General features: G+C 59.4%; 1 protein-coding gene across 7 annotated transcripts in view; it reads right to left on the bottom strand.

Moving 5' to 3' along the window:
- Nucleotides 1-5,470: 5,470 nt before the first annotated feature.
- POC1A (POC1 centriolar protein A) overlaps nt 5,471-16,081 on the bottom strand; it is a 76,122-nt gene continuing 65,511 nt past the window's right edge. For all 7 annotated transcript variants that reach the window (XM_051852358.2, XM_070050755.1, XM_051852361.2 and 4 more), the window contains one exon: nt 5,471-6,123. In XM_051852358.2, the coding sequence (XP_051708318.2) occupies nt 6,025-6,123 (99 nt within the window). In that variant the 3' untranslated portion in view covers nt 5,471-6,024. The remainder of the gene's footprint in view (nt 6,124-16,081) is intronic.

Genomic DNA, 16,081 nt, shown 5'->3' with positions numbered 1-16,081 from the left:
ACCGACAACGGCTGGCACTGGCCGGCTCCTGGCCATGACCAGCTCCTTGTGGTCTCCAGTTCAGGGCCGCACGGGGCCAGACAGGGGCCAGACACGGGGAGGCTGCCACGTCTCCTCACAGGGGCTGTAGCCAGCCCCCTCCCCAGCCCAGGCCAGAGTTGGGTTACGAGCCCTGAGGGTCTCCTAATGAGTTCCACATGTGGTAGATGCCTCGGAGAGGAAATGGGAAGGGGCTGGGGAGGGGAAGAGGGGCCTGCGAGGGGATTGGAAACATGTGTCTGTGGGGGAGGAGGCGCGCCTGGGCAGGGGGACACACTTTATCCCCAGAAGTGCTGGTGCCCACCCCCCGCAGGTTGGCTGCCAGGCTCGCAGGCCCCTGTAGGAGGCCCCCCAGCCAGCGGCCTGCTGGCGGGTGGCAGGAGAGGCCCCTTGGAGGCCTACACCACTCCTTCAGACAGAGAGCACAAACGCCTGCCCTGCTGGAGTTCTGAGCCAGCAGAGGGGCTGGTGGGAAGGTCTGTAGGGGCAGGAAGAAGCCCCTCTGCACCAGCAGGCCAGTCAGAGAGGCCACAGAACCCTCCAGCCCTCAAACCTCGCTTTGCCCTTGGCCGACAGCCAGGCAGGGAAGCCCAGCACGTGGCGCGGTCACTCCTGCTGGGAGCCCATGTGATGGGTGAGGCAGCTGAGGCACAGGGACGTGAAGCCAGAGCATTCCTGGCAGTGGGCACTGCAGGTACAAAGGCCCTGGGGCTGGAACGTGCCTGGCGTGTCCAGGGGAGGATGAGGAGGGGGCTGTGGGGAGGGGTAGATGGGTAGGACCTCCCTGGATGAGGCTGGGAACCACTCCAGTGAGCTAAGCAGGGAGGGTGCGGTCGCTCACAGGTCTTTGATTGGTTATGATTTTCTCATCTTGCAGTTTAGGAGACTGGAAGCTGCGTTGAGGGCAGACAGGGAGGGCCAAGGGCGGAAGTGGGAGGCCACAGCCCAGCAGGTCCTGGCTCCCTGGAGGCTCAACTCAGGACATCCTGAGAGGTGGCCAGGCCCACCCAGCCTTCCTGGGCAGGCTGGAGGGGTGCTCACCTGACAATGCACTAGAGGGTCCTATGGAAACAGGGCTCCCCCAAACCAGAGGTATTTGCCCCCAGTAGGATACTGGGCACACCTCTCAGAGGGCTGGGGGCACCCTGGGGGACCTCACAAAGGGCCTTATTCCTGGACACATCCCAACTCCCTGGGGTTTTGGACCCAACCCAAGAACCAGGGACCACCCCAGGAGCACAGGTCAGCCCCACAGCTGCAGCCCAGAAACCCCCCTGCAGCAGCCCAGGCCCGGAGACAGAACAGTGGGCAGGCGCACATGTGCAGCTGCGTAGAGCGGGGGAGGGCAGATCGCACTGCTGCTCCTGCTCTGAGGGGCTACTGGGGAGCAGACCCGGGGTGGCTGTGCAAGGAGAAAGACTCCCAAGCCTGGGTGGGGTGAGGCCAGCACCCCGCTCCCTACCTTGGGAGCGAAGTGTGTCTTTGGGCTGGCTCCGTGCAGAGGAGAGGTGGGTTCCCCAGGAGGCAGAGGTCTGCAGGGAGAGGCCAGCTGAGTAGGGTGTCTGCAGGGCCCAGGGCCTGCTACCCAGAGAACATGGGCTGGGTAAGGGCAGGCCCCAGGGGCCCAGGGACCTCCGCAGCTCAGGAGTCAGCCTTGCAGTCGCCAGTTGGGTCCTGGTGCCCAGCCGGGGAGGATGGAGTCAGACACTGCTCAGCACGGGCTTCTGCTGGCAAGGCTTCTGCCCACCGGGCACCCACACAAGATGCCGCAGGCCCACTTTCAGGAACACACATTTGTGCCTGGAAGAGAAGCTTGGAGGTGAGAAAGGGAAGCTGGGAGAAACCATCACTTCCTCCCGCAGTGAGGTTCCTTGTCCCAGCGCGCACACTTCCCACGGGCTGTCCGGAGAGGGGCAGGGGTGGGGGCTGCTGCAGTCCTCCTGGCTGGCTGGGAACCAGGTGGACATACCCCTGGCCTTGCTCTAGAAACGGGTTTTCGCGCGGGCAGCTCCTGGCAGGAGGAAGGGTCGCCATAGGCACTTCCTAACAACTCTGCAGCAGGTGCCCCTCTCACCTCGAGCCTGGCTGCGAGGGTCCACATCGTGGGCCTGATGGACCAGGGAGGCAGGGTGAGCTCACGGTGCCGGGACAGCCTGGCTGGGGTGGGCTGGAGCTCACAGGCAACAGGAGGCGTCTGCATGCAGGGTGGCTTTGCTCACAGGAAGTAGGACAACACCCCAGCACATGGGAGTCCCCTCAACAGCCTGGGGCGGGGCAGGGCAGGCAGAGTAGGGGTACTCGCGGAGAACCTGGGGCTTAGACTCTCGTCCCCCTTAAATGGCCGCACTCCAGTGAAAGCTGAAGCCATCAAGGGCCCATCTGGAGCAATCAACGGAGATGAGGTTAATGAGAGGGAGCGGGTGGCAGGGCCAGTGTGACTCACCCCAGCTTGCTCAGCGGGCTGGGCTTCCGGGATTCCCGGCAATCACAAGGACCCACCCCCAGCCTCAGTGACAGCAAGAGGTGGCCTTGGAGTGCTTGCCTCCTTGGGTGGGGAGGGGCCCTGGGGCCACGAGCCCTGAATCAAGCTCCAGGGCAAGGGCCTGAGCGGCCACAAGTCCCCCCCATAGCCCCTCACTGTGCAGGCCCTGTGAGGCAGGCAGGACAGAGGCCTCCGGAGGTTAGGGGCTCCTCCAAGGATGCAAACCCAGTAGGAGGCAGAGCCAGGGACCCTGACCCTGCTGCTCCACCTGTGCCCCACAGGCTCCACGCCACAGCAAGCAGGAAGCCATGACAACAGACCTTGGGACCCGGGACCCAGGACTGCGCTGGGACGGCGGGTAGCAGGGTTCTCCCGGGGCTGGGACCCAGGATTGCGCTGGGATGGCGGGTAGCAGGGTTCTCCCGGGGCTGGGACCCAGGACTGTGCTGGGATGGCGGGTAGCAGGGTTCTCCCGGGGCTGGGACCCAGGACTGCGCTGGGACGGCGGGTAGCAGGGTTCTCCTGGGGCTGGGACCCAGGATTGCGCTGGGATGGCGGGTAGCAGGGTTCTCCTGGGGCTGGGACCCAGGATTGCGCTGGGATGGCGGGTAGCAGGGTTCTCCTGGGGCTGGGACCCAGGACTGCGCTGGGACGGCGGGTAGCAGGGTTCTCCCGGGGCTGGCCGTGCCACCTGGGTTTCCGTCAGGCACTCCTGGGTGTGGTGACTTAGGGACAGGGGCAGGGGGAGTTGCCATGGGTCAGGGTGGGGTCCTGGGGGCTGCCTGGCAGGGGTGTCCAGGGGCATCTCTGGAACCCCAAGAAGCTGACAAAGGGAAGGTGGGGGACATTGCAGACCCCTACTCTTTCATTTCACGAGAGCATGAAGGGGCGGGGGCTGGCAAATGGGACTGTTGCTGGGATGTACTTCCTGACAAAGGAACCTCTTCCTAACAGACTGAAACAAAGGAGAGAGGGGAGAGATCTGCAGCGGGGTTTTTTGGGAGCTGTTACCGAAATCCAAAATTAGGAGAGATGACGCTGAGCTGAGGCACCTGCGACTCCAGAAGGGCTGCTCTGTGCTTGGCAGGGAGTGCAGGGGATTGGGAGCAGCCCCAGGCACAGGGGAGCGAGGGGAGGGCTGGCAGCGAGTGCCACTTGGGGAGACAACACAAGAAAAGCCCCTGCTTGTGAGGCCTCCTCCCGAGTTCTGCCCGCTCCTGGCCGGCCGGCGTCCAGCTCGGGGGTCCTGCAGTGTCTTCACGGGCGAGCAGTACCCGGAGTGAGCAGGGCTCCCCAGGACTCTGCCCACTTCCCCATGGGGCTGCCTGCGACCCCCTCCCCGTGGGTTGGGCCTCACAGGAACAAGAAAAGACACAGCTGTGGGAGAACTGGGCCTCCCCACAGCTCTGCCCCAGGCATGGTGACACCCTGACTCCAGGCCCCAGGGAGGCGGGCCTTCATGCTGTTTCAAAGTCAGGCACCACATTCCAAGAACTATCGTCCCCAAATCCAACAGGGGGAGGGCTGGGCCACCTAGTACAGCCTCCCCAGAAGCCCGTGGCCTGTGCAAGTGTGGCTCTGGCCTGCCTCCCTCCCTCTGCAGAGCCCACATCCGGCTGGCCCAGTGCTAACACCCCAGGGCTGTCCTCGGGAGGAGGGAACGGGTGCCCCTCCCAACTGTTTGCATCTGAGAACGGATGTCCACTGGTGGCCAAGGGCAAGTCCCACACCACCTCAGACCGCTTCCCTCAACTCTACACTCCCCCATGAAGAGAAAGGCAGATTTCAGAGAGCCAAACTTGATCTCCGTGTAAACCCAAGATGGAGGTGGTGGCTATCCTGGTATGGCCTGTGAGCAAGGGCTGCTGTAGGCCTTGGAGACCCACTCGTGTCCCATGCTCCCAGCAAAGGGCTAGCATTGTCTTTGGAGATGACCCTGGACTTGGCTGGTTGCTCAGGACATCAAAGACTCAATAGCTGGCAGCTCCAAGTTGAGTCTGGAAGCAACGACAGGCAGATGGTGGCTAGTCAGTGGGAGGAGGCCCAGCATGAGAGGGATGGCCAGACTGCCCCGCACACTGCATCCCCGGAGCTGGCTGCCCAGTCTCCTGAAAAGCCTCCAGCGACGGGAACTCACTGCCCCTGAGGCAGCCGAGAGTTCTGCCTACCAGGCCAGGCCAGCAGACTGCCAAGGCCACGTGGGAGAACTGCAGCAGGTCCCCAGGGCATCTTCCCCACCTAAAGCACAGTGGAATCATGCCGCTGACAGCAAGCTCTGCCATCCTAGTGGGACTGCTGGGGAGGCGGGGGGGGGGGCACACAGTAGGCTTCCCTTGAGTATGAGTACCTGCTCCTCACTAGACCCGGCATGGGCACGGCACAACCTCGCAGCCAGCGAGAGTGGCTATCATTACAACCTCATACACAGGGAACGCATGAGAGGCACAGAGGGCAGGTCACAGTGCTGAGGTCACACTGGTGACAGGCAGAGTCGAGGCCGGAGTGCAGCTCTTCCCCCCAGCGCAGGCTGCCCCCACCTCAGCCCAAGCTCTTGGGCAGACAGGCTCTGCTCCTACTTGGAAACAGCCAAGGCTGGGAACCATTAACCACGTGGTCCTGACGGCTCCTGGGGAGACGGAACACCACCCCCCGCCCACAGGCAGGGCAGGTGTACTTGAGGGTAAAACCTCCCGACAGCTGAGTCCTGAGGCGCTGAAGGCCGCAGACATATGGAGAACATGCACAGAGCAAATGGAACTGTGGGGCCAGCCAGAGGGAGGTGGGTGATCCGCAGGATCCTGGCTCCCCACTCCTCTGAGCCGCTGCCCCCAAGGGTGGGCAATCCCAGCAGGGCCTTCCCCAGGCACCATTTTCATTATCCCTTTAGGAGCCCTGAAGACGGGAAGACTAATGAGGTCTCGACCAGAACAAGCCATTCCTGCAACAAGATCAGTCAAGTCAGTTTTAATTTTCATACTCCTCTGCCCTCCTGCAAGCAGGGAGAAGGAAGCCACCAGTCCTCAGTGCACATGTGCAGAATGGAAATCAAGGTCACTGCACAGTCACCACCCACCCCAGAGGGCCTGGGCAAACTCAGCTGTGCCCACTCGGATCTTTTGACAGATTCAGAGAAAACTCCTGGTGCTTCCAACCAATGGGCAGTTGGTTTCCAACCCATGCCATGGTGGGAAAGGCAAGGTGAGTAGGAAGCCAGGCATTGAGGACCAGGGGCAGCAAACACTAACAACTCCTTCATATTAAACTGAACCCGAGGCTGGCAGGCTGGTCTCAAGCATCCTCGTCGTGGGGTCTCCTGCTGCCAGGGGCAGGCCTGGTCCAGGTGCAAAGAGCAAGCTGGGGCCGGAACTGCATAAGCCCTGGGGCTCGGGGACAGACGTGATTCCCACAGAGTTGAGTCCCCTTTATTTACCCAAGTCCCGTGGTACAAACCCCTGGCCTGCCACCCCCCAAATCGACTGCGCTCCTGATTCTTGCTCCCGCGATCATGGTGTCGTTCTCTGCATGATTAGCTGCTGGTTCTCCAGACACTGCTTCAGCTTGTCTTCCGTCAGTGTCAGCCGCTGCTCCAGGATGGAGACTGTCTGCAAAACACATGGCAGTCAGGGGCAGGGACAGAGGCCCCGGGCTGCCCCACTTGCTTGCCTCTGCCCACCACTGCCCACACACCAGGGGTTCTGGCCGGCCCCATGCCTTCCAGTCCACTCCTGGCTCTGGATGGAGGATCTCGGATGCTTGTGGGCAGGGAGCGAGCACAGTAAGGGAAAGCAGAGGGCAGGCAGCTCTGCCTCTAGTCATTCCCCAAGACAGACCAAGGGGTCAGGAAGGCCCAGCCCTGGCGGCTGGCATTTAGGCAGGAGTTCTGGAGCACAACCAGCTTCCAGTTGGCCAGGCTCTGTCTGTAAACTACTGGAGAGTGTTAACCATCTCCACTGCAGGTCCATGACAAATAAAGGCAATCCACCTGGGTCCTGCTCACAACTCAGGCTCTTCCTGGCTTCACAGACTGGCAGGGGGGCAGAGGCTGCAAGGGGAAGCCCCAAGCCCAGGAGGGTCTCTGATGGAGTCCCGTGAGGACCACTGCAGGAATGCACTGCACGGGGGCCTTGAGCCCCCTTTCTTCTCTGTAAGTGGGGAGGATCGCGCAGAGCTCACAGCGTGAGAAACTTGGCACAGCGTCCAGTTCTCATGCAGCCTGGACCACACTTGTCGTCCTGTGGCCTTCCTGAAGCTTCGCCCTTGCTCCCCTCACCAAGCTCAGCATGGGGGCTGGCCACATAGCCTGCCAAATGTCCCGAGTAGGGGCTCCCACACGTCATGGGCCAGGGCTGTCTTGCAGACCTGGCTCCTAGGCACTCAGGGAAAACCTGCCCAGTTCCTGTGGTTTTGGACAGAGTGTCCGCAAGTGAGCAGCAGTGGCTGGGAGCTGGCATGCTTCCACACCTGCCCTGCAATCACGCGCCGACCCTGGGCATGACGGCAGCTCTACTCGTCACCTCCCTTTCCTCATCAGGGGTTGCTGAGTGTCCACTGCAGGCCAGGCCCATGCCAGCCACGGGGCAAAGCCACCATGACCTCAGCAGCCTACAGGCATCAAAAGGTGGCGGATTAATGGCCTCCGTGGGCTTTCCCAAGAAGTTTTGCCCCGGTCCCCGGGGCTCAGGGAAGGCTCTGAGCCTTGTCTGGTTGTACACTTAGTTTCTTGAAACACTGTGGGAGGCAGCTTCCCCTCTAAGGCTGCCGAGTTCTCGCCAAGATGTCCACTGCCAGGGAGGTGCCCCACCTGGCGCCTGGCCCCTTCTCATCGCGCTGGGCACAGGACAGACCTTGGGAAGGTCACTGTACCCTGAGAGGCAGAGCCGAAAGAGCCGGTCATGTTCCCCTGTGTGGGCAAGCCAGTGGGGAGGGGGCCTGCAGCTGGGGAAGCGGCGGTGCAAACAGCCTCCGGTGCAGCATTGCTGGAAGTTTCCACTGCTGCTACGAGACTCAGAGAGAGCCCAAAGCATTCTTTACCCAGACTTTCCGATGGCCCTGGACCCAAGGCCACAGTGGGGAGTCAAGCCTGTTGCTTTTCCTCTTCTGCTTTTTTTTTTTTTTTTTTTTTTTTTTTAGAGCTGTTTCACAGGAACCCAATTTGCAGACATAGAGACAGAGGGCCCAAAAAAACATGTATGAGGTGCTGGGCGCACTCGACACTGGGTGCCTCCACTCAGTCCCGCTGGGCGCTGACAGAAGCTGCCACCGTTAACTCCCACTGCCCAGACCCATGCAGGGGCCCGGCCCGGCCCGGCCCGGCAGCCTACCAGCTGCTTACTTCACCTCCCACTCTGGTCCAACCCTAGGGATTCTCTTGCCACACAGGGCCTGTCCTTCTGAGGCCCAGGGACAAAGCCACCCTTGTCCTGGAGGGCCACGAGAGCCCTCCAAAGGCAGACATTCCTGTGGTCTTTCTGGGTCCACAGTCAGCCCTGCAGCCTTGACTTTGCTTTATCAAGGGTAAATGAGAACTGACCTTCCACATAGACCCTTGACTCCCACTGCCCCTCACTTTGCTCTGTCCAGTGAAGCAGAGGCCAGAGGTCTGGTCCTAGATTCTCAGGAAATCCCTAAGGAGGGGCAGGTGTTGGGCACAGCGTGTTAAAGCCACTGCTTGGGACACCAGCGTCCCATACTGGAGTGCCTGGTTCGAGTGCTGGCTACACAGTTTCCCATCTAATTCCCTGCTAATGCACCCTGGGAGGCAGCAAGTGATGGTCACAGTATTGGGTCCCTGCTACCCACTTGGGAGACCCAGATAGAATTCCTGATTCCTGGCTTTGGCCTGGCCCAGTTCTAGCTATTGCAGGCACATAGGGGAATGAAGAGCAGATGGAAGATTGGTCTTTCTCTCTCTGCCTTTCAAATAGATGAAAATAAACAAACATAAAAAAAAAAAAAAAAGTCTTGCAGGAGGAGCAGGCTGGGCTAGGGGCTGAAGAAGGAAACCTCCTGCCTGACCCAGGTGTCTATGGGCCCCTGGTCTTTAGTTAGCACAAGGGAAGCTGAAGAAAGGTTTGGGAGTGCAGGATTCTGCTGCTGGATGGGCCTGTGTGGACCAAGTGACCAGGAGAGATGTCCATCTCCCCAAATGCCTTCTTTCTAGGGTCCAGAGTCTTCGAGAGTGAGGCCCCTCCCATCTGCTGATCCCTGAGTCCTCTCTGCAGTCAGGGTGTGCAGACTGCACATGAGGGAGAACTGCTGGCAGGACCGGGCTCTGGGGGTCCCCCCATGACTCCCTGCACTCTGGCCCTGGGCTTCTTTGGCAGCTGACACTCATGGAGCACCCACATGTGCCTACCACTTCCACAACCCTTCAGGTTGGGGCTTTCATTGCCTCCATCTCTCCAAAAGAAAAAGCAAGGCGCAGGGGCTGGTGCCGTGGTGTAGCGGGTGAAGCTGCTACCTGTGATGCCAGCATCCCATACAGACGCTGGCTGGTGTCCCAGCTGCTCCACTTCCAATTCATTTGCTGCTAATGGCCTGGGAAAGCAGCAGAGGATGGCCCAATATATCTCTGATCTCTCTCTTGCCCCCACCCCCATCTGACTTTCAAAATAAACAAATAAATCTTTGAAGACAAGAAATGAAGAAAGTAAGGCACAATGAGGCTAAATGACTTGTCTAACAAAGCTGGGCAGTGAAGCCCTGTGGTTTGGCTCCAAAGCACAAGTTCAAGCACGGGGAGCCTGTGTCTTGTCCCCCCCACACACACACACAGGAGAGGCCTGGCCTTCTTGCATCTCCCTCCACGCACCTCTGGCCATGCCTGAGGGCTGCTGGTCGTGTGGCCTCAGGACATCTGCTTATCCCTGCACCCCTCAATCTGCAGCCCTGATGTGCAGACCCAAGCAGCTTGGGGAGCACCTCACAGGCCCCCATGTTCCTGAGCAGCACCTACCTTCTGCCCAGACTCAGGACACCAGGCCCAGCCCCTCCGGAGCTTAGGAAGCAGCCCCAGCCTCCAGATCATGGCGGGAAGGGATGCCCAAGGTCACCATCAGGCACTCTCAGAGTGCCACTTCCAGGGCTCTGGAACCCCTCCCCCTGGAGAGCAGAGTCTCTGGTCTAGCCAAACATGTGGGTTTATCACAGAAGTCAAAGAATAATTCATTCACACCACAAAAAGGTACTATGATAGGGATAAAAAGAATAAGAACCTCTGAACAGACAAGTAGGAAGAAAGACCCTTCTGCCTTTGTCTGGTGCCTTCTTTCACCGGACAACACACTGCCAGGACTCCACAAGGCACGCCTGTCCCCTGGGGGCTTGATTCGGAACCACCTTCTCCTGCTCTGTTGCCACCATTTTTCGGAAGCCACTGCTCTTTGCACCAGCACTCTGGCCCTTGACACACCGTTTGCCATTAAACACATCCCACTGTTTCTCCAGACTGCCCATTTCTGTAACGCTGTGCGGCTGTGACCATCAGCTCCCCCACAGCTGCTGGCCGGCTCCCACAGCTGAGTGGAATAGCTGTGCCAGGGGCTCCACATTGAAGCAAAGCCTGCGCACTGTGGCCTCGACTCTCCTCATGCCCTCTGCCCCTCACTGAGCACCTCCTGGAGCTGGCCTAACACTGCTGGCCCAGGTGACAACAGGCCCAGGCCTACAGGGTGCACACTGGATGAAGGAGGCAGTGCTAAGCCATCACAGACCAGTGGACTATCTGGGGAGAAAGGGGGTGGGGGAAGGAGGCCCTGAGGACGTGGCGAATGAGCAAAGGTTGAGGGGGACTTCAGCAGGTGGGACAAGTACCAGTACCGGTGCCAAAAGAACAGTGTATACAAAGGCCCTAGGGTGAGGGGCTGTGAAGGGGGGAAAAGATGAGGCTGGGCCCAGCAAGCCATGCGGGGCGGCTTCGTCCTTACCCTTGGGGCAGCAGAGGTGCTGGGGGTTCTAGGCTGAGGGGCATGACCCCTGGCTGCCACATGGGGATGACCTGGGAGCAGCCATGTGGCTATGGGGAGGAGAGGGCGAAACGAGGGAGAACAAGAGGGGGTGATGACGGCCCAGGATGGGGGAGCTAAGGAGGAAAGTGAACGGAAGCAGAGACAGCCAGGAAACATGTGCCAAGGCCGTGGGCGCAGGCTGCGACAGGCCCTGCACGGGAGGGCCCGGTAGGCTGGCTGGTTCGGGAAGCCCAAGCCAGCAGCACAAGTGTTCTGTATGTCTGCGCTCATCCTCGTTATGGGGGCGAGAAGCCACAATCCCCTGAGTACAGAAGAGAGGATCGGGTGCAGGTGAGCTGAGGGGCCCGGGGGCTCAGGATGATGTCAGTGCAGCCACTGAACGCCCCCTCTCCCTGCACCCCCAACCCAGGAGGCAGCCTGGCTCTGCAGCGGGTGACACAGTGGGGAAATGACAGGGAGGATCGGCAGAGGTGCTAGGGCCCAAAAGCAAGTGCGGGGCTGCCATGGTGGGCTAGGAGCTGGGCCACGCATGGGGTTTCCAGCCTGACTCTTGAACTGGCCAGTGACAATCCCCCAGGGAGAGGAGGCCAACTGTAGCATTCTACTCTGACGCCAACTTTCCCGCTCAGGGAAGGGACACCCATCGATCCGTCTCTTGTTGGGACCACACTAATGGGGCAGGTGTCTCCGAGTGTCTTCTATTCCTCACAGTTCAAGTGTAAGACATTCTCTGTAACATCCTGAGGGCTTTCTGAGCATGGTATAAAAAGAACTGACTTTTAAAGTGACAGGCTTTTATTTTTAGCCCCCTAAAAACTGTAGTGATGCCCAAAGAAGTAGCACTGAAATGCCAGTCCTTGGAGACATACCTAGCAGTGGGCCCCACTCCAAGGGCAAGAGGAACACAACACTGGGGACACTTCGACAGCGGCCCCACTCTGACCTCACCGCCCCCAGCGCCTTTCTCTCTGCTAGCATTGAATGCTTGGATGTCGGACGATGGCCCCAAAGCTCTGGGCTCAGGGCTCCCACAAAGTCTCCCATGCCCACCAATGACTCAGAATAGCAAAGCCAGCTCAGGTGCCCTGCACAGGAGAGAGCCTGGGTTTGTACATCTGTTGGCCTCCGAGGCGAACAAGGGGAGAGCCTCAGCTCCTGTCTCGTGTGATAGGGACTCAGGCACTCGGGACAACAGCAAAGGCCAGAGTGGGTTTGCAGGGTCTCACCATGACCCACAGCCGACAAGGGGCAGGTGGCCAGGACCCCCTTACAGGCTCTGCGCAGGTCCAGGGGAGATCTTCTCTGGCCTTGGAAGAGACAGGTACTCCTGGACATGATGACTCCTCCACCCTCAGAACAAACAAGGGGGATGAGACTCGCCAGGCTCCCCTACGCCCCATGGGTGACACCAGTCCTGCAGCCCACATTCCCCCTGCCCTCCAGTTCTACCCTGGCACCCGTTCTTCCTGGGCTGGGCAGGCTCAGATCTCTCCTCGTCTCTCCTTCCCCCTGCTGACCACCTACTGCCCAGCCTCCCTGCTTCCTCAGTCTGACCTCCCATTCTTTCAGCCCTGCTCGCCTTTCTCCCCGGCCTGGCTTCCTCATGAAGAGGCTTGTACTGCATTTTAAAAACCAGCTCTTTTCTTTCAATTCTCATCTGTTTCCTTTTTCATCCTCTTTTTCACTTTGTGTTTGGGAAGAAGATAAAATAGCCAGAGCAGGGGCTAGATGTGGCTGAGTGTATGTAGTCCAGCCCCCGATGTGGCTCAGGGGCTGGGGGGCTGTGCCAGGGCTGGCAGTTCTGGGAAGGAAAGCACCAGCTCTGACAGGAAGTTCTCTGAAGAACATTTCGAGATGGGCTCACAGAAATACCCATCAAGTACAAGGTGCAGCAGGTACAAAGGCCTTGAGGCAGCCCGGTGTGGTTTGGCCTGGCGTGGTTGAACAGGGAGACAGAGCTACAGCGGCCACAAGGCAAAGTGGGGAAGGGGCCCCAGGACGCTCAGCTAGAAAGGGCAGGGCACAGGGGACGCCTCCATCCCCGGCACTGTCTCACCAGGCTCCTGCCAAGACGCACGGTGCTCTGACATGCCTGAGGCCAGTTTGGAGAATGCGGGTTCCAGAATGAACTCCGGGAGAAGAGGCCTGGCCAAGAACTGAGCACAGGCTCCTGGTGGACAAGCAGTAAGACAGAGGGGAGTGAACCAGCACTTCAGAACACAGACCAAGGGAGCTGCTCCTGTAGCTGCTCCTCCCCCCACAGCCACTGCTGCCACTACCTTTGCTGAAGACCGCTCTCATGGAGCTGGAGCCACGACCTCTACAAAACCCTGCAACCTCTGGGGCCCTCATGACTCTCCTCGGGGCATCCAATAACATCGAGGACCCCCACATCCGCCGGCCTTCCACATGTCACAAACCAGGGAGCCTGGCCCCCAGGTTGCAGCACCAGTCCTGTCTGGCTGGCTTTCGGCCAAGCTGTTCCAGCATCACTGACAGTGAGTGGCACTTTAGTGGGAGAGAGAAGAACCAGGGGGACTGCCAATCATTCCACCTGTGGCTTGTAGAGACCTGGCTAGACCCTCACAAATACCTCCATCTGCCTGGGCCTCGCTCAAGACTGCTCGACGGCCACCACTCCCACCCAGTCAGGCCAGCCCTTCTTCCCAGCAGCCCCAACTCACCCTGGCCAAGGTGCCTCCTCATGTCTCCGTCAGCTCTCAGCACAGCCCCAGGTGGTGCCTGGGCCCTCTGACATAAGTGCTATTGGTCTCTACAGTGGAGGTTCACTCCTGAGCCTCTACTGTGAGCTGAAAGACAGGTGTCATGGAAGTGCACAGTGGCTGGGCCAGACTGACAGATGCAGACAGCGAGCCAACATCCAGCTATGAGCCCACCAAGCACTCTGCCTAGGCTGGGGCTGTACCAGTGAGGGGCACTGCAGCTCTCCTGAGCACCCAGTCAGAGCCAGAGGTGCCAGGGCCTTCCCTCTTAGCACTCTGGGTTCACCTCCTGCTTGTTCTTCACACCCCGGCTTCCTGGTGAACTCCCCCCCCCCCGCCCTACTCCTAAGTCCCTTCACCCCTGCTCTCCCTACTTCTGCTTGTCACTTTCTTGTCCAAGAACTCAGGAACAAAGGCCCAGCTCCTTAGTGTGGCAGTCATGTGGCACTCCAGGCCCATGCTACCTGTCACCACTCTCTCACTTCCCAAACCCTGGCTAGCCAAGGCCTGCTCCAGCTATTCCCACCCCAGGCCCAGGACTCCAGTGCCAGCCTTCCTCTCCTCGCAGGGCACTGTGGCTGCAGCACACGTGTGTGTCCTCGGAAAACACTGTCAGAGGGATGCCCAGCGGGAACCTCTGGCCTGTGCACTAAGAGCACAGGCTGCAGAGCTGTGTGGCCTGGGTTTGAATCTGAACTTGACTACTCCCTTGCTGAGTGGCCTTGGGCAAGCTACCTGCCTAAGATGCATTTTGCTTGTAAAACCCAACTCTCCCAGAGTCACTAGAATATTCATTTCAAAAAACAGTAGACATCTACATAACACATGCTCTGGGCCAGGCTGGCACAGAGTACACTGTGGGCAATGTGACTCCCCCAGCTGCTGCCCTGCCACACCCTGGCTTGCGGGAGGAAGCCCTGGGCACAGGTGGGGCATCAGGGAGGTCAGCCTGTGGCCAGGCCTAGGAGAGTCTGAGCCATCAGGGCACACGGTGGTCTGGCTGCTGCACAAAGCTCTCCCGTGACAGCAAGTGCCTTTTAATCACTTCCAGGATCGTGGTTGATGTGGGCTCCCCCAGGAGGTCTTCCTGGAGGGCCAGAGCTTCTCCAGCCGCCTTCACCCCCAACACAGAGGCCAGAGTGCTCGGGGTAGGGGAGGTCCCCACTGCCCTGGCAGCTGCCCTGCCACAGCACTAGGGGCACTTGTGCCACGCCAGGGGAACATCCTGGGGCTGGCCATCGGCACCCGCCCCGGTCTCAGCTATGCTGCACAGACATCTAACTTTCCTTTGGTTTCACTGCAAACATGGAAAATGTGGAATTAATCTCCCCTGTAGCATGGTTTTGACTTCACTCAGATCCTAAAGATCTAAAACAGATGCAATAAAAGGGGACTCTCTTTGCTGTGGGGTCTTGTGAGCTATCAAAACAACACAAGGCTGCTGGGCCCTGAGCAGGCCCCACTCTGCTTTGTTTCCTGTTGTGTGTGTGTGTGTCTATGTGTGTGTGAGCACGCACACACATACCATGTGCATACATGGAAGGTCATGCCTTGCTGATGGTACCCCTGGCTACGTGCTGGGGTGATTGGGGGCTGGAGGGGCCAGCCCAGCACCTTGGGCAGGGAGATTGCTGGTCCAACTCCAGTCCTTCCCCCTACCCACACCTCTGCCTTTAGGTCCTAGCCACTGCCCAGTGCCCAACAGTCTGGGCACAGGGGCCTTCAGGCCAGAGAGAGCAAGTGCCAGCCCTCAGGTAGCCTGCTGGCAGCACCACCAGGGTGGGCGTTTTGTCTTGTTTTATTGATAACTGCTGCCCTTGGACAATGCCTGACACACAGGAGACGCACACTGAGTGCTGGGTGGACAGATGACCCACTCTGAGCGTTGGAGGCCAAAGGACAGCTGTGCTCTGGGGATGAGCTGGCCTGGCCAGTGAGGAACACTCCCCTGAGCTTGGGCCTTGGCTGTAGCAGGTGTGAGGGGTGTGCAGGGGCAGGCAGGAGGGGCCAACCTCCTTCCCCCATCTTTCCTAAGCTGCCCTTGGCGGAAGGAAGCCTCCTGACTTCAGCAGGAAGTGGGGGTGGACAGGGGCGAGAGGCAAGGAAGCAGCTGGTTCCTCCCCTTCCCACCTCAGGCGTGATCTGCCAATGCCAAAGCATTGAGGCCTGGAACTCGGGGGCAGGAATGGAGGTCCCCTCTGTGCTGAAGTCCAACCAGGAAGTCACCCAGCTGATCCACAGAAGCCAGTGTCTACAGAAATTCCTCCCACCTATGGGGCTCAGCCATTGTCTGCCTATCCACACCCTCCAGCCACAGCCTGCCTAAGGAAACAACACAAAACAAGCTTTGCCTCCCTCAGCCCCCCGTTTGCATTTCTGGTTTGCATTAGCTCAGGGATATAGGATTTCTCTGGCGCTTTCGCATCCCCACCCCCACCTCTCCAGAGGCTTAGCTCTCTTTGGGAAGTAGGGGAAGCACTGCTTTCTATCCGTGGATTAGCTGCCGGATTAAGGAATCTTGGAGAATTTACCTTCCTCATGGCTCTACAGCAGCTCCTTTCAAATAAACACAGCTTTTCCCGTATCACTGCCATCCCCAAAGGAGAAGCTAGAAAAGGTGGCCCAGCCATCACCATTCATAAAACTGGGTGCTTCTGGGACCCAAAGGATGCTGTTCACACCAGAGAGCACCTCAGGCACAGTCTTGCTGACACCAGCCTGCGTCTAGCACATTCCTCGCCAGGCATGTGCAGGCCTTGGGTGAAACCAAGAGCCTGATCGGCAGCCCCCATGACAAGTCCAAATAGGGCGAGCTTGGGGTATGGACCTAGGCCCCCTCTGCCTTCCATTCCTTCAAAGGCTGACTCGCC

The sequence above is a fragment of the Oryctolagus cuniculus genome, chromosome 10 (assembly GCF_964237555.1).
Source record: "Oryctolagus cuniculus chromosome 10, mOryCun1.1, whole genome shotgun sequence".
In the NCBI taxonomy this organism is placed as follows: domain Eukaryota; kingdom Metazoa; phylum Chordata; class Mammalia; order Lagomorpha; family Leporidae; genus Oryctolagus; species Oryctolagus cuniculus.
Note: the sequence above shows the minus strand (reverse complement) of the source record. Positions and strands in the feature narration are given on the sequence as shown.